Source organism: Schistocerca cancellata, chromosome 3, assembly GCF_023864275.1.
Source record: "Schistocerca cancellata isolate TAMUIC-IGC-003103 chromosome 3, iqSchCanc2.1, whole genome shotgun sequence".
NCBI lineage: Eukaryota > Metazoa > Arthropoda > Insecta > Orthoptera > Acrididae > Schistocerca > Schistocerca cancellata.
In genome coordinates, this window is record NC_064628.1 from 169,090,904 (window position 1) to 169,116,186 (window position 25,283).

The 25,283-nt window shown below is 43.5% G+C and overlaps 1 protein-coding gene across 1 annotated transcript in view; it reads left to right on the plus strand.

Annotated features, from left to right (window-relative positions):
- The window catches only part of LOC126174798 (spondin-1-like), a 205,866-nt gene that overhangs the window by 49,343 nt on the left and 131,240 nt on the right, over window positions 1-25,283 (plus strand). Inside the window, exons 3-5 of the mRNA XM_049921169.1 lie at window positions 6,174-6,468; window positions 14,814-14,958; window positions 21,576-21,782. Of these exons, the coding sequence (XP_049777126.1) occupies window positions 6,174-6,468; window positions 14,814-14,958; window positions 21,576-21,782 (647 nt within the window). The remainder of the gene's footprint in view (window positions 1-6,173; window positions 6,469-14,813; window positions 14,959-21,575; window positions 21,783-25,283) is intronic.

Genomic DNA, 25,283 nt, shown 5'->3' on the forward strand with positions numbered 1-25,283 from the left:
TTATTATTCCGCCCTTGTACGTGTCGTGTATAACCCGTCTCTCCCTATAGTTTACCCCTAATTTCCTCATAATTTCGAACATCTTGCAACATCTGATAGTGTCGAACGCTTTTTCTGGATCAATAAATCCTATGAATGTGTCTTGATTTTTGTTTAGTCTTGGTTCCATTATCAACCGCAACGTCAGAACTGCATCTCTTGTACCTTTGCCTTACCTAAAGCCAAACTGATAGTCATCCAACACATTCTCAATTTTCTTTTTGTTCTCTTGCAAATCATTATTATCAACATCTTGGATGCGTGAGCTGTTAAGCTGATTGTGTTATAATTCTTGCACTTGTCAGCTCTGCAGTTTTTGCCATTGTGCGGATATACTTTTCAGCAAGTCAAATGGTATATCGCCATATCAAACATTCCACATACAAACGTGTATAGTCTTTTTGTTGCCACTTCCCCAATGATTTTAGAAACTATGATGGAATGTTATCTACCCCTTCGTGACTGGAATAAGTCTTACAAAGACCAAACGCGCTTCACATTACAATTCAAAGCATCTGCAGTGGTCACAGTAACACTGTTTTTCTTATAACTTCGTTTGCTAGCATCATGAAAAGTTCTCATGCGTTTACTTACTACTATATGCAGTATTAAATTATTATCGAAGCTAATATTTTCTTTTTCTTACGTCATTTACGTCATTCCTCACTTTCCTCTACACGTATGTAGTAGCTTTTCACTAACACCAGATATCTTCACTTTTTTTTAAGGTCTAATGCCATTTCGACATTTCGTGTACTTTGGTTTGATACTGCGGGATGCATTCGTCTTCAATTTGAATCAGTAGCCTCCGCACTGTTCTCTCTCTCTCTCTCAGGGACCGATGACCGTCGCAATCTGGTCCCTTTAATCCCACAAACCAACCAACCATCTCTCTCTCTCTCTCTCTCTCTCTCTCTCTCTTTCTCTCTCTCTTTCTCTCTCTCTCTCTTTCTGTTAGACGAGCCACTTTGCCTTAGCTTCTGTTTATATATTATAGCTTTACTATGGTACAGTGGTTGGTGAAGTTCTTTGTTTATACGATACTGTTTTTGATATGTTAAGATGGTTGTTTTTTATTTACAATATGTTTATTAGTTTGAATAACTTTTGGTTGCTAATATTTGTCTGATAATTTATTAATATTTGTCTGATAATTTATTATGTGTTTCATTTCTATTATTGGCTTTTGGATTTGGAAGTTCTCTTGTAGGGTCAGGAGATGATTCTTTATACTGGGTCTGACTATTTTCATGTCTATTTCTATAACGGTACGTTCATGGTTTTCTCGTCAGAGAAGGTCTGCAAATGTTACATGGATGGCGTCTTATTTCCATACTCTGTTGCATTGTATTTAAAATGTGCTGCTGGTCTGCCGTAAGTGGAGAGTATCACAACTGATGCACTGGGGTCGGTAAAGTGCAGATTTTTTATATTTGTCAGTATCATCTTCCTCCTTCGGGCATTTCTGATTTGAGCTGTTGCTTTGGTATGCTATTTTCATTCCTTGTCTCTTGGGAATGCTCATAATTCTGTGCGTTAGTTTCTTTTCCTTATGTGAGTGATTACAAACCTGACTGTTGAGTTTCCGTGTTGTGTCCCTGTTTTATTTGTGACGGTGTTGTTGGTGAGTGTGTCTGCGGTCAGTGTTGTAGAACTCTGTATTTGTGTTGTGTTTTTTATTATTATTTTAAGTTTTTCTAGATTTGCTTAATCAGTTTTGGAGCCAGATGTTCTTGCTATCACTTATTTTTTGCTATCTGAACTATGTCTAGATTCTTATTATAGTTTTGTTAGTCAAGTGATACTGTGTTTATCCTGTGGAACATACATCTGAGAGCCGCTTATTCTTGGGGCTGGGAGTGGTGAGATAATCGCTGAAGAAACCATTAAACAAAGTGACTGAAGAGGCTTCAGTCTACAATCTCAGATTGCTCCCAATGTGATGTCCTACCGGCAGGCATCGGCCCAATAACTGTGACACCCTTAATGATGTATGGATTCTTGTTTTTTGGTCACTATCGTTTTATTACACAACTAGCTGACTACCCGGTGTTGCCCGGGTATGCATTTATTCCAGTCTTCTATTAGTTCATCTCCTCCTTCCCTTTTACCACCTCCTCCTCTCCTTTCTCTCTCTCCACCCGTCCAGTCCCCATTCTCTGTCCATCTGCTCCACCCCTTCTCCCTGTCCATCTGCTCCCCTACCCCTCCCCTCTGTACATCTGCTCCTTTTCCCTCTGTCCATCCACATCTCGCACTCGTCACATTTATTTCAACTCTATTTGACATATTTCACATTTTTCTATACTCGTATTTCACTTGTATCGCTACCGAATTTAGCCCTGCAGTTTCCTTTTCACGGAACTCTATGACGCCATATCTCCCGCAACGTTTTGCGAACAGAGTTAGTAGCAAAGAAGTAATAAGCCTGATGCTGCAGTTTTACTGCAAGAACAGTGAAAATGTAGTTAGAGGCAGACGCTTTTTTTCTTTCATCATTTTTTGAGGGATTTCAAAGAAAAAAAGTGTCGTGCAGGTTTGAAATTATGTGTAAAGTCTGCTGCAAGCGACTAGCTGCTCTCTTTCTCAAATACTGGATGAATTTAGTCTGGCGTCGTGAACTTTCTGTTTCACCCCCACCCTTTTCAGAGGCAGGTGGTTTATACCCCTACAATGGTTCTTTCCAGACAGTAAGTGATATGTGTACCAGTTTTCGTTGAAATTGATCCAGTGGTTTAGAAGAAGATGTAGAACATACATGCATACATTTTCATAATTCACTGTGCGATCAAAAGTATCCGGACACCCCCAAAAACATACGTTTTTCATATTAGGTGCTTTGTGCTGCCACCTACTGCCAGGTACTCCGTATCAGCGACCTCAGTAGTCACTAGACATCGCGAGAGAGCAGAACAGGGCGCTCCGCGGAACTCACGGACTTTGAATGTGGTCAGGTGATTCGGTGTACTTGTGTCATACGTCTGTACGCGAGGTTCCACACTCCTAAACATCCCTAGGTCCACTGTTTCCGATGTGATAGTGAAGTGGATACGTGAAGGGATACATACAGCACAGAAGCGTTCCGGCCGATCTCGTCTGTTGACTGAGAGAGACTGCCGGCAGTTGAAGAGGATCGTTGTGTGTAATAGACAGACATCTATCCAGACCATCACACAGCAATTCCAAACTGCATCATGATCCACTGCATGTACTATGACAATTAGGCGGGAGGTGAGAAAACTTGAATTTCGTGGTCGAGCGGCTGCTCGTAAGCCACACATCACGCCGGTAAATGCCAAACGACGCCTCGCTTGGTGTAAGTAGCGCAAAAATTGGACGATTTAACAATGGAAAAAACGTTGTGTGTAGTGACGAATCACGGTACACAATGTGGCGATCCGACGGCAGGGTGTCGGTATGGCAAATGCCCGGTGAACATCATCTGCCAGCGTGTATAGTGCCAACAGTAAAATTCGGAGGCGGTGGTGTTATGGTGTGGTCGTGTTTTTCATGCAGGGGGCTTACACCCGTTGTTGTTTTGCGTGGCACTATCACAGCACAGGCCTACAATCATGTTTTATGCACCTACTTGCTTCCCACTGTTGAAGAGAAACTCGGGGATGCATCTTTCAACACGACCGAGCACCTGTTCATAATGCACAGTCTGTGGTGGAGTGGTTACACGACAATAACATCCCTGTAATGGACTGGCCTGCACAGAGTCCTGACCTGAATCCTATAGAACACCTTTGGGATGTTTTGGAACGCCGACTTCGTTCCAGGCCTCACCGACTGACATCGATACCTCTCCTCAGTGCAGCACTCCATGAAGAATGGCCTGCCATTCCCCAAGAAACCTTCCAGAACCTGATTGAACGTATACTTCCGAGAGTGGAAGCTGTCATCAAGGCTAAGGGTGGGCCCACACCATACTGAATTCTAGCATTGCCGATGGAGGGCGCCACGAACTTGTAAGTCATTTTCAGCCAGGTGTTCGGATACTTTTGATCACATGGTGTATGTATGGTTGTAGGGGAACTCGGGGCAGAACGGGATAGCGGGGCACAATGGGAAATTGCTCTTTTCTAGACTGGACAGTGTTGCAACCTGTTGTGTGGGCATGTAACTATTTCTCCGAATGGAAGGGAAGTGAGGGCAGCCATTCTGATTTAGTTTGAAGTGCGAGATCTAAGTGAATTGTTGTCCGTCGCGTTACCGCTTGCGTTGTTCTAACGTTTGATGAATTTCAACGCCAGGTAAGCTTTTAATTGTTAATTGTATACCCTAAAATGACACATTCCCTTAAAGTGCATGGCATTTGTTACACTTTAGTTATTTAATGCGTTTAAATACGTCAGTTATTACACTCCATAAAAGTTGTTAACCCCAAAAGTGCTCTTGGGGCGGAACGGGACGGGGCAGAATGGGATAGTGTCCCGTTCTGCCCCGTCATATTTTGATGCAAGTAGAAAGCAAACCCAGCCTGGATGTTCATGGATGCCAGACTCTCCCAACCAGCTATGTTCACCGAACAGCTCAGCTTTCCAGATATCGCCCGAGGCTGTCATTCCAATCCCACTAATCTGTCAAAATACTCGGCGGACTACAAGACGAAAAGGAAAAACCGTCGTATTAACAGATTCTCCTTATTGGTTGGTTGGTTGGTTTGGGGAAGGAGACCAGACAGCGTGGTCATCGGTCTCATCGGATTAGGGAAGGATGGGGAAGGAAGTAGGCCGTGCCCTTTCATAGGAACCATCCCGGCATTTGCCTGGAGTGATTTAGGGAAATCACGGAAAACCTAAATCAGGATGGCCGGACGCGGGATTGAACCGTCGTCCTTCCGAATGCGAGTCCAGTGTCTTACCACTGCGCCACCTCGCTCGGTATTCTCCTTATAAGAAGGAACTACAGAATGCTGTCGCACGTAAAGTAGGCCTACAGAAAGGAGGAGGGTGCACAAATATAAACAATTTCAGGACAGAGACATCAGGTGCAATTCAACTTAAGGCAAAAATATCAAACTGTACACCCAAAAAAAACCAAAACAGAGGACATCAAAGACCTTAAGAAAAAGGAAGAAGATGATGGAGAAGAGAGAATCAGAGAGAGAGGATGCTGAGTGTCTCTACTGTGGGGAATTCTACTCCGTTTCTAATGAGGGCTGGGTTGCATGCCAGAGTAGGCACACAATTCATATACTGGCATACACAGTGAAGATGAAGAGGAAATACTGATTTGTGACTATTGTCGAAAGGGCTAGTAGTTAGTGGTTTGGTGGTTATTAAGCATTGTACATTTGTCAGAATGTCATTAAAATATTTTCTTATTTTGAAGAATGACTTTTTAATTGTTTAAATTACACATTCTGAATTGCCTGTTAGACAACATTGTGTCATAGTTTAATACGATATTCGTAATTCAAATTCAACGTTTATGCAATAATTTAACAAAAAATACCCTTGTCCCATTCTGCCCCGGGGGTAGGGCGGAACGGGAAATATGCAAGACTTTCTTTGAAAAATTGTAAAAAAATGCAAAATGTATTGTTTTAAGTGATTTTAAAATAAGGTATATTAGTTTACACTACAAGGTGTTTGTTTTTCACTTTGAGAAGTGTTTCCTTGAGTTCTCTTATTTTACAGAAATTATTAAACATTAAGTATCCCGTTCCGCCCCGAGTTCCCCTATATAGATAGACAGAAGGGGAGAGAGATTTTGATAATTTTTGTACACACATTGGGGACATCAGCGATCCCAACGAACTAATAATAAAATATTACACGGAACAGTCTTGATCGCATAAAAATACTTTTATTCAGAAGTGGTGACCGGTTTCGACCCGATGTCTGTCATCTTCGGGCATACTCCTGTGATGACGTGTCGAGACGATGACACGGAGACAAACTGTAGATGTCGACATCAGTGGGTGGTATTCATAATTCCTGCTCCGTGCCATCGTCTCTATACGTCGTAAATGGAGTCAATCTGGTCGAAACTGGTCTCCACGTATGGATTAAAGTGCTTTCATGCGATCGAGATTGTTCTACTCGTATACAATATTTTATAGGGAGAGGTTTGTCGAGCATACTCCAGCCGTGTGTAGATTTGCTACGGTGTCGGTTGTGGCGCAGTGGTGCTGCAGAGCTCGCCGCAGATGCACCGGTTCACGGGCTTCGTGCTGACGGTGGAGCTGGCGGACGAGGAGTCGCTGACGGACGACGACGAGGAGGAGGAGCAGCCGCCGCGCGGCCGGCTGCACTCGCTGGGGCCGCTGGGCGCGGGCACCTTCTCGCTCTACGGCGACACGCTGACGCGCTTCAGCGACCGCTGCCCCAACACCGTCACGCACACCTCCAGCTACCGCAAGGACAAGGTGCAGGTGTACTGGAAGGCGCCGCCGTCCGGCAGCGGCTGCGTCGTCTTCAGGTGGGCAACTGCTAGCTGCTGGATAACCCTGCGTTCACCTGACAATGCCTGTCCTTCAGGCACCGCACTGAACTAACCTCCACCGTGTTTAATGACGAGAACACGGCAGGTGCCGTAACCTGATTTCCCAGCAACTTCACTCAATGGAAGAAGTGTCAAAATAAACGTACAGATGTCTCGGCTTATCTGTCGGTATTCGACCGTTTCTGAGAAAACGACGGTCAACGTTTTCGAGATACTTCATGTTCCTTTGAGCGAGTAAATTCGGTGTCACAGAGGCTACCGTTGCAGCCTAACACTTTTGCTTCCCGTGTTTGCAACCTGATTGTTGTTGTTGTTGTGGTCTTCAGTCCTGAGACTGGTTTGATGCAGCTCTCCATGCTACTCTATACTGTGCAAGCTTCTTCATCTCCCAGTACCTACTGCAACCTACATCCTTCTGAATCTGCTTAGTGTATTGATCTCTTGGTCTCCCTCTACGATTTTTACCCTCCACGCTGCCCTCCAATGCTAAATTTGTGATCCCTCGATGCCTCAGAACATGTCCTACCAACCGATCCCTTCTTCTAGTCAAGTTGTGCCACAAACTTCTCTTCTCCCCAATCCTATTCAATACCTCCCCATTAGTTACGTGATCTACCCACCTTATCTTCAGCATTCTTCTGTAGCACCACATTTCGAAAGCTTCTATTCTCTTCTTGTCCAAACTAGTTATCGTCCATGTCTCACTTCCATACATGGCTACACTCCATACAAATACTTTCAGAAACGACATCCTGACACCTAAATCTATATTCGATGTTAACAAATTTCTCTTCTTGAGAAACGCTTTCCTTGCCATTGCCAGTCTACATTTTATATCCTCTCTACTTCGACCATCATCGGTTATTTTACTCCCTAAATAGCAAAACTCCTTTACTACTTTAAGTGTCTCATTTCCTAATCTAATTCCCTCAGCATCACCCGACTTAATTCGACTACATTCCATTATCCTCGTTTTGCTTTTGTTGATGTTCATCTTATATCCTCCTTTCAAGACACTGTCCATTCCGTTCAACTGCTCTTCCAAGTCCTTTGCTGTCTCTGACAGAATTACAATGTCATCGGCGAACCTCAAAGTTTTTACTTCTTCTCCATGAATTTTAATACCTACTCCGAATTTTTCTTTTGTTTCCTTTACTGCTTGCTCAATATACAGATTGAATAACATCGGGGAGAGGCTACAACCCTGTCTCACTCCTTTCCCAACCACTGCTTCCCTTTCATGCCCCTCGACTCTTATAACTGCCATCTGGTTTCTGTACAAATTGTAAATAGCCTTTCGCTCCCTGTATTTTACCCCTGCCACCTTCAGAATTTGAAAAAGAGTATTCCAGTCAACATTGTCAAAAGCTTTCTCTAAGTCTACAAATGCTAGAAACGTAGGTTTGCCTTTTCTTAATCTTTCTTCCAAGATAAGTCGTAAGGTCAGTATTGCCTCACGTGTTCCAACATTTCTACGGAATCCAAACTGATCTTCCCCGAGGTCGGCTTCTACCAGTTTTTCCATTCGTCTGTAAAGAATTCGCGTTAGTATTTTGCAGCTGTGACTTATTAAACTGATAGTTCGGTAACTTTCACATCTGTCAACACCTGCTTTCTTTGGGATTGGAATTATTATATTTCATTTTTATTATTATTTTATTTCTCGTTTATCTATACATGTCCGTAGAAGATTGCTACAGGAATGTTTCCCAGTGTATTCTGAAATAACGTTCTCCTAATTGTCCTACTAAGGCAACGGCCTTCCCCCAATCGATACACGGGTTCCCGTCAGGTCACCGAAGTTAATCGCTGTCGAGCGTGACCGGCACTTGGTTGGGTGACTATCTGGGTCGCCATACGCTGTTGTCATTTTTCGAGGTGCTCTCAGCCTCGTGACGCCAGTTGAGGAGCTACTCGACCGAGTATTAGCGGCTCGGTCAAAGAAAACCGTCATAAAGACCGGAAGAGTGGTGTGCTGACCACGCGGTCCCCCTATCTGCATCCTCAGCTGAGGATGACACGGCGATCGGTTGGTCCCGGTGGGCCACATGTGGCCTGATGGCGGAGTGCTTTACTGTTCTGCTAACAGTATATCTGGTGAATGAATTTTTTTAAAAAATGAATGAAAAAATTATTTGAATTCGTTTTCGGTAAAATTCCTGTTGTGTATCTTGATTCTAAATCAGTTGCAAGTGACAGAAGTAATGCGTTATGCATGGTCCCGCGAAACTATTGCCAACGTGTGAAATCTTCAGTAATGTTTACGATGTTTCTTTCCCTAGCGAGATTTATACGAGTACAAAGAAATGTTGTGGCGGGAAACCTGCCTTGGCGCGATGCTCTTGGTCTTCTGAATTTCTATCTTTCGAAAGATTTTATGGTGGATATAATCCAAGGTAATGTATCAAACCTTCCTAAGGAATAAACATATGAATATATTGTAAGAATCAACAACTGATATATCAGAATTAGAATTTAAAAAGACTGTAACCCCTGGAAATATCATACATACATGTATTGTATAAGTGTTTGACACTTATTGTGAAACCCAGTTCTAATTTTACAATTACTGTAACTCTCTTATATCCCCCAACTTGGTAAGAAACATTCGTATAGTCATCTTCTATGAACATGGGTAGCAAAATGAAAAAATAAAATAACAGCAATAATCGGGTTTCGAACACTAAATACAAAAAAGCGACAGATCGCGACACCAGCCACTGTGTCACAAGTTGGACTGAGTTTATCAACCGATTTCTCACTCCAAACGACTCAAAGTAGGATACTGATGACGCTGTGCTAGCTGGATTCAAAAGACATTTCTACTTTTGTGGGATATGTTACATGTGGTGTGTCCTATTTCGTCATCGAGAAATACCACTCCTCGTCTTCCCTCCTGGACACAGGTCTGTAAGCCGTTGGTATAGTGCCTTACATAATATGTGTATGTTCCGTCCATAGAAAAAGTCAGAAAAACATCCATGCATTCCTCCTTCCTGGTAACTTTGATACATACAAGGGTTATTCGGAAAGTAAGGAACGATCAGTAGCGAAATGGAAAATACAGTGAAAATCTGATGAAGTTTTGCACAGATGCGTTGGGCACTGTGTCTAGTACGCCCGTCGATCGCATCATGTCGCTCTTTTCAGTTCTGAGCTCACGGTGAGAACGTAAAGACAGCTCGAAATTAGCGTCTCCCGCCAAGTATGAGGTCCTGGCGAAAGATGTCGCCAGAAGCTATGCAATCCACATAACATAACTGTGATGTGGTTCGTTCTACAAGACAATTCTCGGCCGCACTCTGCAGGGGCAATGAAGATGCTCCTGCAGCGTTTTCGATGGGAAGTGTTTGATCACCCACAATACAGCCCGTCATTGGCTACCCCTGAGGTTCATCTCTGCTCAAATGAACCGCTGGCTATGAAGACAATATTTTGCACAGACAACAAGCTGCAGTCCAGAGTAGAAAATTGGAGGCTGTCTTCTGTAACGAGGGAATTGAAAAGTTGGTACAACGCTACGAGAGATATCTAACTCTGAACGGCAACTGTGTAAAGGAGTAGCTGGAAGGTGTAGCTAACCGTTACAAATAAAACAGTTTTGATTTTCACTGTGGTTTCCATTCCGCGACCTATCGTTCCTTATTTTCCGAATAGCCCTCGTATAACGTTTTGCAGGAGTCTATCGCCTCATGGGATCGAACTGTTGAAGGTGTCACAACTTCATGAACCTCTGAGGTCTTCCGAATATGGTCAAATAGAAAGTTCAATGAGAAGCAAGGAAACAGATTACTACAGAAAGCACATTTGGATGAAAATAGGACATCTTTGTATTAGTGGATAATCTGCAGATTTTTAAACGTTTTTACACTGTACAGCCACATCGATGTGGTCACTTGTCAAAAGCCTGAATAATGACCTTTTTCAGGGTGAGATGTGCAGAAGGAGAGTCAGTGAGGTTCTGTAAGGTACCGTGAGGGATGTGGACCCACGCCAACTCCAGTCACGCGGGCAACTGCGCTAGGTTTCTAGGATGAGGAGTCAGGGCCCGAACAGTCCGCTCTAGGTGGACCAAGACTTTCTCGATTGGGTGTAAATCTAGGGAGTACGCTAAGCTCATCCTGGTGCTCTCCGTGTCACGCATTTAGACTGCGAGCAGTGTAACACGTTGCATTGTCCTGCTGGTAGATGCCGTCATGCCGAGCAAAAATAAACTGCATCTAGGAGTGAACATGGTCGCCAAGAATAGAGGCATACTTGTGTTGATCCACTGTGTCTTCTTGAATGACTAGATGAGCCGGAGAATTCCACGAATGCATTTCCCAGACCATAAGGCTCCCTCCTCTGGCTGTACTCTCTCCACGCCGTACACACCAGTGGCCATCTGCACGATGGAGCACAAAACGTGATTCATATGAAAACCCCACCTGTCGCCACTCATTGGACGTCCTTTGGCGGTATTGCCGTGCAGATTCCAGCCTCCGGCACCGATGTACAGCAGTCAACAAGTCTACACGAACCTGACGTCTGCTGTGGAGACCCATATGTAGCAACGTCCGCTGAATTGTCTGGGGAGATAATGTGGGTAGCCCCTTGGTTCATCTAAGCGCTCTGCTGCTGAACGGTTTCGTGTCTGTTAGTTCGTGCACGTCTCCGCTGCCGGCGTTAAACCCTGTAATCTATGGCCCATGGTGCATAACAGCTACCTCGGCAACTGTTTTGGATAGCGCCATTTGCCATGCACTATATACTGTAATAACGGCGACGTGCGAACAGTTTGCAGTCTTAGCCATTTCGGAAATGCTTTCACCCTTGACCCGAAATCCAATGATCATGCCCTTTTAGACGTCAGATAAATTGGTTCCTTTCAATTCACAACTCAGGATAGGATGACAATGCAATATTAACTCTCTTTCTTGTCTGATGTGTGGCGGAGTATACTTTGTGTACTACTGCTGTTTCTGTACGTAATAAACTGGAACACCTACAGCCGTTCTTACGATGTTATTTATTATATGACTATCAGTTTCGGTGCTTCAGTGGACCGTTTTCAGCCCTTAACTGACGCTGTCGAGGCTGACTTCACCCGCATACACGATTCTTCAGTGTCCATCATGAACTGGTTTTCGCAAACTATCTATAGCAACGGTGTGACTCGAAGGATCAACCACCAACTCCCTGCCATTTCCCTCTTTTCCTGTTGCGTCGGGTATGTTTCTCGGTAAGAACGATTGCCAATAGGCCTGTGCGTGAATCGCTCTAATTTTTACCTTCGTGATCTTTTCGCGAGATCGTAGGAGGAAGCAATATGTTCATTCACTCACGTTAAAGAAAACTGAGATAACCCAGAAATTTACCACTTGTCTGTTGTCGTCTCATCAAAATGTCTGATAGATACAGAAAAATTTCACACACACAGGACTAAAAAGAATAAAAACCTTTTCAATGTAACACATTTTTAAAACGGACTAACCAGAATAAAATAATTTCTCCTAAGCCCGTACACATTCATGACCGCATACAGATAGTTCTGAAAATCTGTGCTTTAGAATTTTTGATAGCTATGACAATACTTATAACATTTAAAATGATAAACTTGGGAATCACGCAACAGATAAGAGTAAGTAATGCAGAGAGTAGCTGACGTTGAGAAAAATAACTCAACAGCTCACATCATTTGTAGAGCAATAAAAATTGTTGGTGACTTAGTCATTCATACATCTCTTATTATCTACCGTATTCGACCGCGCTTTTTGTTTAAAATTTTACAAGTATAGCTATTAAAAATTTGGTACAGATTTTCGCAACTACCTGTATGGAGTTAGGGATCTGTGTGGGACTAGAAAAAATTTTTCCACTTGTAAAAAAAAAAAAAAAATACATTAGTAAAGTTTTTTTACTTAGATAATGGTTTTAAATCTCTTTTTACTGGAACAATCTCAAAATATTCAACAGCATATAAACAGTTCCGTCCCCTATTTCTAAGAGCCACTCCCTTATATTAACGTATTCTCCAGCTTTGACTCATATTGCTGGACTGGAAGTGGATTTAGAGTGACTATCTTCGTACAAGATGTTTGAGGGACTTCGTCTGTTCAGTATACAACGTAAAATTAAGAACTACTTCAGCCGTCTGTATTTTAAACGTAATTTACTTAGGCTACTAACGTGTAGGAGGAATCATAACTTAATGTGCAGTTGGAATAAGGGCCAGCAGTAATTAATTGGGATCCACAGGCTTCTGGTTTCGACAGCGCGATCCCTTCGTTGATCAGCTGCTTCCATTTCTAAATGATTTACCACCTAGTGACAGACAGATTGCGTTTTCACAATATTAAATTTTGCAGGTACATATTATAAAGTTTATTCGATTTTCTAATATTTTAACGAAGTTTTGACTACATTAAAACTTCTTAAAATTAACAATTTTGTGTATTAATAAGGCACGAAATAGAAAGAAAGGAAAGAGTTACGATTCATATAATATACCTCATTCCTGGGCAGCCTCCGCTCGATCTTCTACTACTCCCCATCCGAGAGCGATGACCTCAGCAGTACCTCGAAGCTCTTGTCGTCAGATGGCGCAATACCTGACATTTCTTCAGCAATTTCTTCTTCAGTAATCACACTACTTTCCTATTTTGTAGAAATAAACCTTATTGATCTGCGTAATTTTTTATACATTGCTTCCTCGTTTTGACTAGCATGTGTAACTATAGCAGCTCAACGCTTTTGGATTATGAAAATAACTTTCATCGCTTATTTAGTGTTAAATACACACATCATCAGGGTTTTGCATCATCCCGATATGTCGTGCAGATGGGCTGCAATTGTGACTGTTCCCGTGTCAATTGGAAGGTCACTCCTAACCTTGTTTGTAAAGATACACACAATACCCATGAGCACCACCTACGGGTAGAACTCCGTACTCGAACGAACTTCAGCTTCTCAGATGAAACTGAAGCAGCAGTAAGGACGCACAGAAACGTCTCTGTAGTACAACGGAAAGAACGTCTGTCGTGCCACGAATGGCTGTCGCGACCAGTGATCGGGTACGTATCATTTGCTTCTCGCCGTGTGCGCTAGAGGCAAGGTGACGTGGTGTCTTGTGTTCATAGAGTCGTTTCCAGTTGACAGGTACTATTGAGGACTTACACCGCACAGACCTTCCATGCTCGACAAATGCGCAGCATGATCGATAGCTAAGACTTGAGCCGAAGGAACCTCGGACTGTGTCCTTCAGAACTGAATTCAGCATTCGAAGAGGCTACAGGGCGTCATATAGCCTATTGCATCGAACTGTTGGGAAGAGATTGCATGATCTGAATCTCCATTCCCGACGGCCACGGCGAGTACCCACATCGTACGCCACAACACCACGCACTCCGTTAGAAATGGGCAAGAATTCATGGTGAATTGACGCCCCAGGATTGGCGTCGGCCGTTGTTTTCGGATGAAAGTGATATATTTCTACCCTGATAGGTGCTGACAACGTGATTGGAGACAGTTCGGTAATACTGAACGCCCCCAACACTGTCCTAGCATTTACAACAGGCTGGTGGTGATAGAATGATGTTATGTGATGGCGTTACATGGGGCCACCATACACCTCTCTTAGTTCTTCAGGTCAATCTCACTGCTGTGCGATACAGGAAGAAGATTCGGCAATCAAAAGAGGGACCATATCGCCAACATTTTGGTGAACATTTCATCTTTTTGGATGATAACTGCGATGCACATCGTGCCGTTGTCATGAACACTTTCCTTCAGCGTGGTAGGACCCCCAGAATGGAGTAGCCTGTTCATGAAGCGAACATGAACTCAATCGAGCATCCGTGCTGTTCTTGGACGAACACGTACACTGCGCGACTTGTGCAAAGTCGCCATGTAAGAGGGGGACAATTTGGACGAGTGCTGACTTGATGATCTCATCGATGATATGCCACTGTGGATTCAAACCTACATCCTGACAAGGGGACGTTCCACCACGTTTTGGCGTTGCCCAGGAGAGCTGTGAAAAACGACCTTTGGGAAACAGACGACTTTGTCGTTATGATGATCTGGAACGTTGCAAATACATACATATGTCACAGCCAGATTTTGTTTTCTGCGCCATGAATTTCGAAACCAACGAGTGATACGAAACTTTTGTTGACGTATTTAAATAAAACTGGCAAGATAGATTAGAGCGACCCTTTCATATGAAGCTGAAATTTACCTTGGTACTTAAACAATTTCCTAGCAATATATACTTACCTGAACAGGAGATCAGCTACAAACAGATGCATTGCGTTACGATAACATGTGTGAAACTATTTCAGGGCCACAGTAATAGAACGTCCGAAGGTCTGGTATATGGATGACGGACCCCTGAGCCACGTTCTTTGCGAAGAGGTTCCGGACACCTTTGAGGATCAGCTGCCAGTTCAAACAGAGTGCTGTCCTTGCGACGAAGCGAAGTACGAGGTAAATAAAACTTTCAGTTATTGCTTTTATGTCTTTCTTGCTCTTATTTATTGTGTTGTTTATTCGCCAAATGAGATCGCTGTCTTGCACCTCAAAATTTATTCTTTTTAGTTAAATGCAGCATATTTTATCACATAATTGTAAATATTAAATTAATTCTAAGGATATGCACGTTTATTGCTTCGCTTACACCTAACGACTCTTCAAACCTATGCATTTGTCTGCTGGAACATATCTGTTGGGCTGATATGATTTATAGTTAGAGACAAAACAACGTTCGTCTTAGCCTGCTGTTGCAGGCAAAATTCAGTACTGTGCGGTTTCTCTCTCTGACATTCTAGTAAAGCCAATCAGTATCCTTAAAGACTAATAGCAGAGTCTATACTATATCGTTATTAGACTCAGTTTTCAGGATTCAATGACCGAAATATTCTGTGTCTTCATGAAGTGCGGTTTGATCCCCTTCACCACAGAGTCTACATTTTGAGGCTTCTTTCTCGGTACACATCGTGTGCGGATGTTTTCTGGAGTTCCCGTGAGCAGTCTTTAGTACTACCATGGCTTTCATGTGTCTCCTTTTATAACACGGGACTGCAGAACTTCTCTTAAAACATAGCTTCTGCATTATTAGCTTGCCATGTTTTTGTTTTTGGACTTTAATATTTTGCATGCTGCTTTCTGATCTAGCTACGTAGTTTTGATTTTACCATCGCCTTAGTAAAGTTTAAGACAGGATCGACCCAAAAAGTGGAGTCATCGCTCCTTCCTTGATCAGCTTGCCAGCTGGTTCATAGCCACCAATTCCCGAGTGACCAGGGGCGCACACCAGTTTTTCCCTGTTGTTTTCTCCTGGCCTCACAAGGGTTTCATGGCTTCCTGCAATGATCTTAAATCTCGTTACGAGGGCTGACAGAGATTATGGACCAGCTTGGTTTTCTGAAAGAATGTAAATGCTGCGAACCTACGTAAATTCTTCTCAACGCACCTGTCACTAAACCAGACTACGTCTCTTGAATGGTATTGTGGTGCATTCTTCCACTGCTCTCAAAGTCCAATTGTTACCTTGAAAGGTTTATTGAAACATCCCGAATTTATTGTTTGGTCAACTCGCATTTTCTCGACCATGACTATATTTACCAGACTCATTCAAATAGTGTAGAATTCAGGATACGCTAAAGACAGTTTTAGCCTATATGCACCTGTCGCTGCCTCAATTTTAGCCCACAGGTGTACAGGTGTAATGACAGCATGTCCAGCATGATCTTCATCCTGGCAGTGGGTGTGCTGCTAAGTCCTCCTGTTATGGCCAGGCAGACCAATCTCTGCGCTTTCCCAGTCACCTTAGTAGACACCGTCCGTTTTCCTTTATTCCATCTTGCTGCACCGCCAAAATTATCGTAGGTCTTGTTACAGAGGTTTACGTCCAGTACATGCTCCTGGATTCTGGAACCCAAATTTTACCACAGGCCCTTCCCTTTCTGGTGCACATGAACACACCCTTTGCCTCGGAACATATTCTTTGTATGAGGAATACATGATATTTTCACATCTAGGATAACTCCTAGACCCATCACTACAACATAAACTGGTGGTATTTTGTCAAAGAGCTTGATATTCCAGTGCATTTGTCAATATGCTTCCTAGTGAACGGTATTGCAACAGTTTTCCGGGGACTGACCCATAGATCCCGTTTTCTGCACCAACTGTTCAGAGCACATTGTGACATTGTTCTAACGGTACTTGCAGGTTTTTCGGGTGTTACAATGACTAAATCATCTGCGTATCCTTGGCAAAAGAAACTCTACAAATTAACTCTTCGATGTGTTCATGCACAACTAGATTCCACAGTAGTGGGGACAAAATACTTCCTCTCTGGCACCCTTTGGTGGTGTCGATCACTACTTTCTCATTAATAACGGTGATTAGAGCATCATTGTCTAGATAGACACTCCTTAAATTGGCACCTATACTTGGCTGCCCTCCAGTCTTCTCAAAGAGAGCCATCTGAACTAGCTCTTGCTGCTGTAATGTATTGCTGACCAGTGGATATCACTGCTGGTAACCATCATCCTAAAACCAGACTGTGTAATATGTATATGTCTCTTTCTGGATGTGATTATCCTGATAAGTGGGAGTGCTGGATTTCTGACTCGGTCTCTTGTTTCCCGTCTTGGGGGTGGAGGGGATCTATTCACCATTTCACTCTGAGAGTCTTTCTTTCAAGGTCATAACTTCACGACCTTTTAGTTCCCTCCACTTCACTTACGTTTAAGAAGTCAATCTTTACCCTCCTTTTTTGAGAAGTTTGCTCCTCCTCTTGACCTGGTCCAGCTTCTCAGTAAAGTTTTCTGTTTCTTAGGATAGCCTACCACTCAATCCAGTAACAGAGATGACTTCCACGGGGCCAACTACGATGTTTGTTTATTTGAGGTATCACCAGGTCTCTCAGTTTTTGGATTGTTCTCCATTTTTGTCCCGCGAGAATTGAGGTTATATTAGATCGACACTAGTGGCACGCCACGCCGTTGTGAGACTAATCACTCAGGGTGGTCTCCCAATATCCTCGAGGCTCCGTGTACAACTTATTTGAATTTCCCATGTGTTCTTTAAACTCTGAATTTTCCTGCGTTTTTGTGTATTTATAAGGCACAGTTTCGTGTTTTGTTACCTGTGTAGTGCATAGTACCGCTGTTTGCATTACGACAAGCGTTTTTGTTTGAAGCGCCACTATCAGTTGTAATATCCTTCAGCAGCAACGCATCGCAGCAAACCGTTTCATTTGTCAGTTGAAAGCTTCTCGTAAGAACCGAATTATTTTGAATTTCCTTTGTGATTTTAATTTAAACTCATAATTTCTTGATTGTTTCTGTATTTATCGGTTTAGTAACTGTTTAGCCGTCTTTAATATGAATAGGGACTGTGATTGCTGGTTCAGTGACAATTCCCTCGCAACTCCAAGTGGTGCTGATTTCGGTCACGCAGCTTGAGACTATTGCCAGTGGGCATCACCATGGAGGACCGGACTTGGGGATCCAAGGGACGTCCAGCACATCACACGTGTGCCCCACCCCAGGTACTGCCTGTACTGATGTGGACACCTCACATGTGGTGGAGTGAAAGGTAGTTCTAAGGTGTGGTAGGCAGCGACAGATTTTCCGCTGGAGTTATTGAAGGGCCTCCCCAGTTCTTGTGACGAACAGGTTTCAGCCGCTGCCTTGTGGGTGATAAACGTACTGAGCCAGAAGCAGTGTTTTGCCCTGTTTCGGGGAAAGCTTCTCGGCCTGCAAGATCTAGGCAGTCACAGAGAGTGCTCCAATGTTAGGTACTTAGTAGACCCCTCTAGGGATATGGCTACCTAAAGTCATTCTAGGTATGAAACAGGTACTTCTTAATCCCATGAAGAGCACATGATGCAGCCATCTCCGGGTGGTGGCTCATGTTGGTACTAACAATGTGTATCGCTTTGCATTGTAAGAGATTCTCTCACGGTTTCAGGTGGCTAGCTGAAGTGTTAGAGAGTGCCACTCTTGCTTACGAAATGAAAACAGAGTTCCTCATCTTTACCGTCGTCAAGATTACCGACTGCAGATCTTTGGCACAGAGCTGAGTGGAGGATCTGAGAGTGCGACCGTGTAGGCTGCAGATACCTCGACTTGCGGCACAGGGTGGTGGGTTTTCGCGTTCTGCATAATAGATCAGGGAATCACTACACACAAAGTATCTACATGGGTAACAGGAGCTGTGTGGAGGGGACTGGATGGTTTTTTTAAGTTAGAGGTTCTTGGGAAACTGCATAAAGGACGTCAGTCTAAAAGGATGCATTGCAAACACAGGACTAAGATAGACCCGGCAACAATCGGTATTGTAGGTGTCACCTGTCGTAGCTGTAATGGGAAAGAACCGGAGCTCCAAGAGCTAATAGAAAGCATTGAACTCAAATTTTTGTATGTGTGGAAAGCTGGCTAAAACTGTAGATCAGTTCGGCCGAAATTATTACAAATAACCTAGCAGTGTTCAGAAAGGAATTTATGGTGCAGTGTTTATTGCTGTCAGAAGTAGTTTACCTTGTAGTGAACTTAAAGTGGAAGGTTCCTGTGAGTTAATAGGGGTAGAGGAGCTACCTGAATTAGAAGTAGTTGCTCCAAAGTAGACAATACACGATGGCTAGGGGAGCAGTGGGTTGACCATATGCATCTTCAGCAAAGCACGATCTTTACGACACGGTTAGTTACTTTAGTTTTCATGAACCATATGGGTCGCAGGTTTCATCAGTAATATGAAACATTTGCCTTGCTGCTTAGAGACGTTTTCACTTTAGGTCGAAATACCCATCTGGCTTGAAATGAAATGTGCGATGATATTATTGGCTGAGAGACCTCGTCCGGGATGTTCGACCGCCTGGTACAAGTCTTGATGATGACGAAATGATGATGACGACAACACACACACCCAGTCCTGCACAGAGAAAAGCTCGGATCTGACCGGGAATCGAACCTGGGGTCCTGTGAACGAGGGCCAGCAATGCTAACCTCAAGACCAAGAGCAGTCAAACTAAAGCTGAACGAAGCGAAAATAAGCGTAAGGATACCAATGAGAGAAATTTTCAGTGACTTTGAAAATAAAATTTTGTCAGTCGGTCTGACTAAAAAGCCTAAGAGGTTTCGGCCTTATGCAAAATCATTAGGCGGGTCGATATCATCTGCTCACTCAGTGACCACATTGGGACAGGAACTAAAGATAACAGAGAGAAGGCCGAAATACTGACTTGGTTCTTCTGAAACTGTTTAACCACCGGAAACTGTAATACGGTCCCTCCTTTCAATCTTAGTGCAAGCGGCGAAATAGTGTATATTGAGATAACCGATTGCGGAATATAAAAGCAACTACAAACGCTTAGCAGTGGAAAGGCAGGAGGACCAGATAAGATAGTGCTAGAATCGGTATAATCATCGTAGAATCTTACAGATAAGTTACCTGTAAGATTCTACGAAGATTATACCCCTAGAAGGGGTATAATCTTCGTAGAAAAGATTATACCCCTTCTAGCAGCAGTTTATTGTAGTTCGCTGGAGCAGCAAAGGATACATAGGGACTGGAAAAAGCGCAGATCATTCCCGTTTTCAAGATGAGAGGTAGGACAAACGCACATTTTAGACCTGTAGTGTTGATGTCAACCTACTGTAGGATTGTGGAACACGTTTTATGCTCAAGAATTATGACGTTTTGGAGAATGAAAATTTCCTCTATAAAAATTAAAATGGATTCCGGAAACTGAGATTTTGCGAGTCTCAACTCGCCATGTTCCTGCATGAGAGGCATAGCGCTGTAGACAACGGCGCTCAGGTCTGGCACAGAAGGAAGGCACCTGACACCGTTCCGCACTGCCATTTAGTAAAAAAAGAAAAGAAAAGAAAGTACGAACTTACCGAGTATCAGTCCATATTTGCAACTGAATTCAGAACTTCTTTACACACAGAAATTAACGTGCCTCTCTTAACGGAACAGATGTAACGGTAATTTCCAGAGTACCCCAGGGAAGTGTGTTAGGACCGTTACTGTTTACAATGTATATGAATGATGTAGCAGAAAGCATCGGAAGTTCTTTAAGAATCTTCGCAGATGATGCGGTTGTCTATAAAAAAGTTGCAATAGCAGAAGACAGAATTTGTTTGCAAAATGACCAGCAGAGGATTGCTGAATGGTGCAGGCTCTGGAAGTTGTTCCTGAAAGTAAACAAATGTAGCACATTGCGCATACATAGGAAAAGAAAGCAACTGCTGTACAGGTACACTTCTGATGACAAACTGCTGGAAATAGTGTGTACTGTAAACTATCCAGAACGACCTTAAGTGGAATGACCACATAAAACAAATAGTAGAAAAGCAGTCGCCAGACAGATTCATAGGAGGATTCTTAAGCAAATGTAACTAATCCGTGAAAGAAGTGGCTTACAAAGTGACTTTTCGACTGATTTTTGAGTATTGTTCATCAGTCTGGGACTTATCGGGTGGGACTGATAGAAGAGGAAGGAGGGAGATCCAACGAAAAGCGGCGCGTTTCGTCGCGGGATAATTTAGTCGGTGGGAGAGTGTTACAGAGATTCTCAACAGCCGGTAGTGGCAGACGATTCAAAAGAAGCATTGCACAGCACGAAGACGTATGCTATAGAAATTTCGAGGGAGTGCTTTTGGGAAGAGTCGGACAGTATGTTATTTCCTCCCAAATACATCTCCCGAAATGACTACGAAGAGAAAATTCGAGAAATTAGAGCTAACACAAAGGCTTGCCGACAAGTGGCATCCGCGAGTGAATCACGGAAATGGGGGATCAATTAGTGGTACAGGAAGTACCCTCCGCAAAAAACCCTGATACGATTTGCTGAGTATTGATGTAGCTGTAGATGTGGACCATGAATTTCTGACCCCCTCTGACTTAAAAACAGGACGTTTCTCAATATTTTAGTAACTAAAAGCTCGGTATCATTTTCTTTGTGATTCCATATTATTATTAAGACCGTAGAATAAAACTATACATTTTAATGTGTAGAGATCTTCTCGTAGTGTATGGATAAATTCGTAAGTGATCTACGCTGCACTAACGATTTTCTCTCTCTTCAGCTCGCTTTTGAAGGACTGTGGTCTCGGCACACGCACCCTAAAGGCTTCCCGGACGACAGCTTCCTAGCAAAGTTCAGCGACGTGGTCGGAGCCTCCCATACGCCGGACTACTACTTCTGGTCGTACGGAGCCAGAGCGACAAGGGGCCTGAGGCAGCTGGCGGAGCGAGGCTTCACCCGGGAGCTGGAGCACGAACTCAAGACCCACGTAAGAGCGCGCCGCACCTCACTTTCCTCTATTCTGTAGCTGTACGTCACTGAACGAAAAAGCTGACCGGATAGCCAAGCGTATTAACATGACCACTTGCAGTACGGGGAAGTAAGCCAGCCCCGGATCCAATCCGCCCGGTGGATTAACGACGAGGGTCGGTGTGCTGGCCAGCCTGGATATGGATTTTAGTCGCCGTTTGCCGTTTGACACGAAGTGTGCAATGGGCTGGTTTCCGAGTTCCGCTTCAGTTACATAGTACGCAAGCATTTACACTACTGGCCATTAAAATTGCTACACCAAGAAGAAATGCAGATGATAAACGGGTATTGATTGGACAAATATAGTATACTAGAACTGACATGTGATTACATTTTCACGCAATTTGGGTGCATAGATCCTGAGAAATCAGTACCCAAAACAACCACCTCTGGCCTTAATAACGGCCTTGATACGCCTGGGCATGAGTCAAACAGAGATTGGATGGCGTGTACAGGTACAGCTGCCCATGCAGCTTCAACATAATACCACAGTTCATCAAGAGTAGTGACTGGCGTATTGTGACGAGCCAGTTGCTCGGCCACCATTGACCAGACGTTTTCAATTGGCGAGAGATCTGGAGAATGTGCTGGCCAGGGCAGAAGTCGAACATTTTCTGTATCCACAAAGGCCCGTACAGGACTTGCAACATGCGGTCGTGCATTATCCTGCTGAAATGTAGGGTTTCGCAAGGATCGAATGAAGGGTAGAGCCACGGGTCGTAACACATCTGAAATGTAACGTCTACTGTTCAAAGTGCCGTCAATGCGAACAAGAGGTGACAGAGAGGGGGTAACCAATGGCACCCCATACCATCACGCCGGGTGACACGCCAGTATGGCGATGACGAATACACGCTTCCAATGTGCGTACACCGCGATGTTGCCAAACACGGAAGCGACCATCATGATGCTGTAAACAAAACCTGGATTCAGCCGAAAAAATGACGTTTTGCCATTTGTGCACCCAGGTTCGTCGTTGAGTACACCATCGCAGGCGCTCCTGTCGGTGATGCAACGTCAAGGGTAACCGCAGCCATGGTCTCCGAGCTGATAGTCCATGCTGCTGCAAACGTCGTCGAACTGTTCGTGCAGATGGTTGTTGTCTTGCAAACGTCAGGAATCGAGACGTGGCTGCACGATCCGTTACAGCCATGCGGATAAAATGCCTGTCATCTCGACTGCTAGTGATACGAGGCCGTTGGGATCCAGCACGGCGTTCCGTATTGCCCTCCTGAACCCACAGATTCCGTATTCTGCTAACACTCATTGAATCTCAACCAACGCGAGCACCAATGTCGTGATACGATGAACCGCAATCGCGATAGCCTACAACCCGACCTTTATCAAAGTCGGAAACGTGATGGTACGCATTTCTCCTCCTTACACGAGGCATCACAACAACGTTTCACCAGGCAACGCCGGTCAGCTGCTGTTTGTGTATGAGAAATCGGTTGGAAACTTTCCTCATGTCAGAACGTTGTAGGTGTCGCCACCGGCGCCAACCTTGTGTGAATGCTCTGAAAAGCTAATCATTTGCGTATCACAGCATCTTCTTCCTGTCGGTTGAATTTCGCATCTGTAGCACGTCATCTTCGTGGTGTAGCAATTTTAATGGCCAGTAGTGTAGAACCATTTGTGACACTTGCACACGGAAAATCCATGCTGTACGTAGATAGATTAGGTACACTGATTCTGTCGTGGATGGAGAGTGACCTTCGCTGTGTGATCTCCTTAAGGGGAGCCGGAGGTGCCTATGCTGCCCATGTTAAAATCACTAAGTTTGAGGAACATTTATGAATAAACTACCAAATAGAAAAATTTGAATTTGTTTTTACATATAGAGTGGTTTAGTATTGCAATTATGACAGAGGTATTTTGGAGTATCTTTTCTAGTTTCCTTCCAATTATTTTTTTTATTAATGACCCAAATGTTTTTACAAATAATTGCTTTATAATTAAACTGAAATGAAACTACTGAACATATTGCCAAATGGCTGTGTTACAATGTAAGTTTGACCACTAGGAGTGCTGTATAAAAATTTCATCTCTCTAGCTTGAGTGGATTTTGAGAAAATGTTCCTTATATTCGAAAAATTCTAATTTACGGGAAATGGCTATCAAAGTTTCTCAGTACATTCCTGCACTATAGGATGCAGTATCAGGGTCTTCTTCATCCTCCAAAAGCTTCCTCTTCTGTCTTCTTTTTCGGCCTGTTGTTCCATCATACTACATATGCCTTTCTCTTCTTCCTGCTCCTCTTATCCTTTCTCTGTCAATATTTCTTAGTGTTCGTACAGTGTTCACCCCAGCTGTAAATCCTAAAGCCTTCAGAACTTCACACTTCACACTTCCATTGGTTGTAGGTTGCTATTGCATCATAAATGCCAAAGTGCAGTGTTTTTATGCTTACAAACACCCTTTTAGGAATCACTTTCTAAATCAAATTGTTTACGCTCTCATTAGGATTCTGCGTCTTTCCGTGTAGACATTTGTGTAACAAGTCTGGCTGTACTAAGTCATGAAAAATTGGTTTTATTGCATTTATCACAGCTGCTGGCAAACCATGTTTGTGATCGTAGTCCTTTTTTGCATTATATTTGCACCAGGAATCTTTTGGGCACAGGCTGTGTTGAGGGTATTCATTGGAAGAGGCAGTATGAAGGAACAATGCCCACACTGCTTTTCGCATGTCACTAACATTACTAGTATTTTGCCTTATAGCATACCCATAGTATCTCTGTAGACGTTCAATCACCTCATCAGTAAGCCTGCCTCTCCCTTCTATTGTCTTTCCATCACTGAGCTTACTTGAACCCAAAGTTTGTTTGAGCCTTCGAAGCCGTGCACCCATACGCATTTGCACATGCCCAATGCATTCCAACTTTTCAACTACAACCCTTTCACACTCGCTGTATGCGTAACATAAGGCGCTGTATGCGTAACAGGCCGAGAAAATCCCAAGCAGTTCGCCAGGAAGTCACGAGAGGGTGTTAGATGCATTCAGCGGCCGCCCATTTCCTCTGCAGGGGTGGGGAAAAATGGTAATAACTCCACTTCTAGGGCGAGTAGAACAATAATTCAAAGTTTACATTAAAGAGGAATGTTCCAATTAATTTTCGGTAGCAAAAAAAATCGTAATTTTTTGGATTTGACCACCTCCGGCTCCCCTTAAATATTCTCTTAGTATCAGCACAAAAAGAAAATAATCTAATTCGTTCTTGATCGTCCTAATACATATACGCCAATTGTAGAAAGAGCATTTTCTCTGCTGGAAATGTCACGCTTACTTAAATATTCCGAACTATTGCATAGTGGGCGCCCGTCTCAAATATGAGGCCGAGCGCATCGGCCACCTGGGCGTCTGAACCCCGATATGGCGAACCTCGAAACGAAAGACAGATACACGGATCGCCAGCCTCGCAATCCTGCCTGTCTTTCTTGGTCGATCCAAAACCCATCC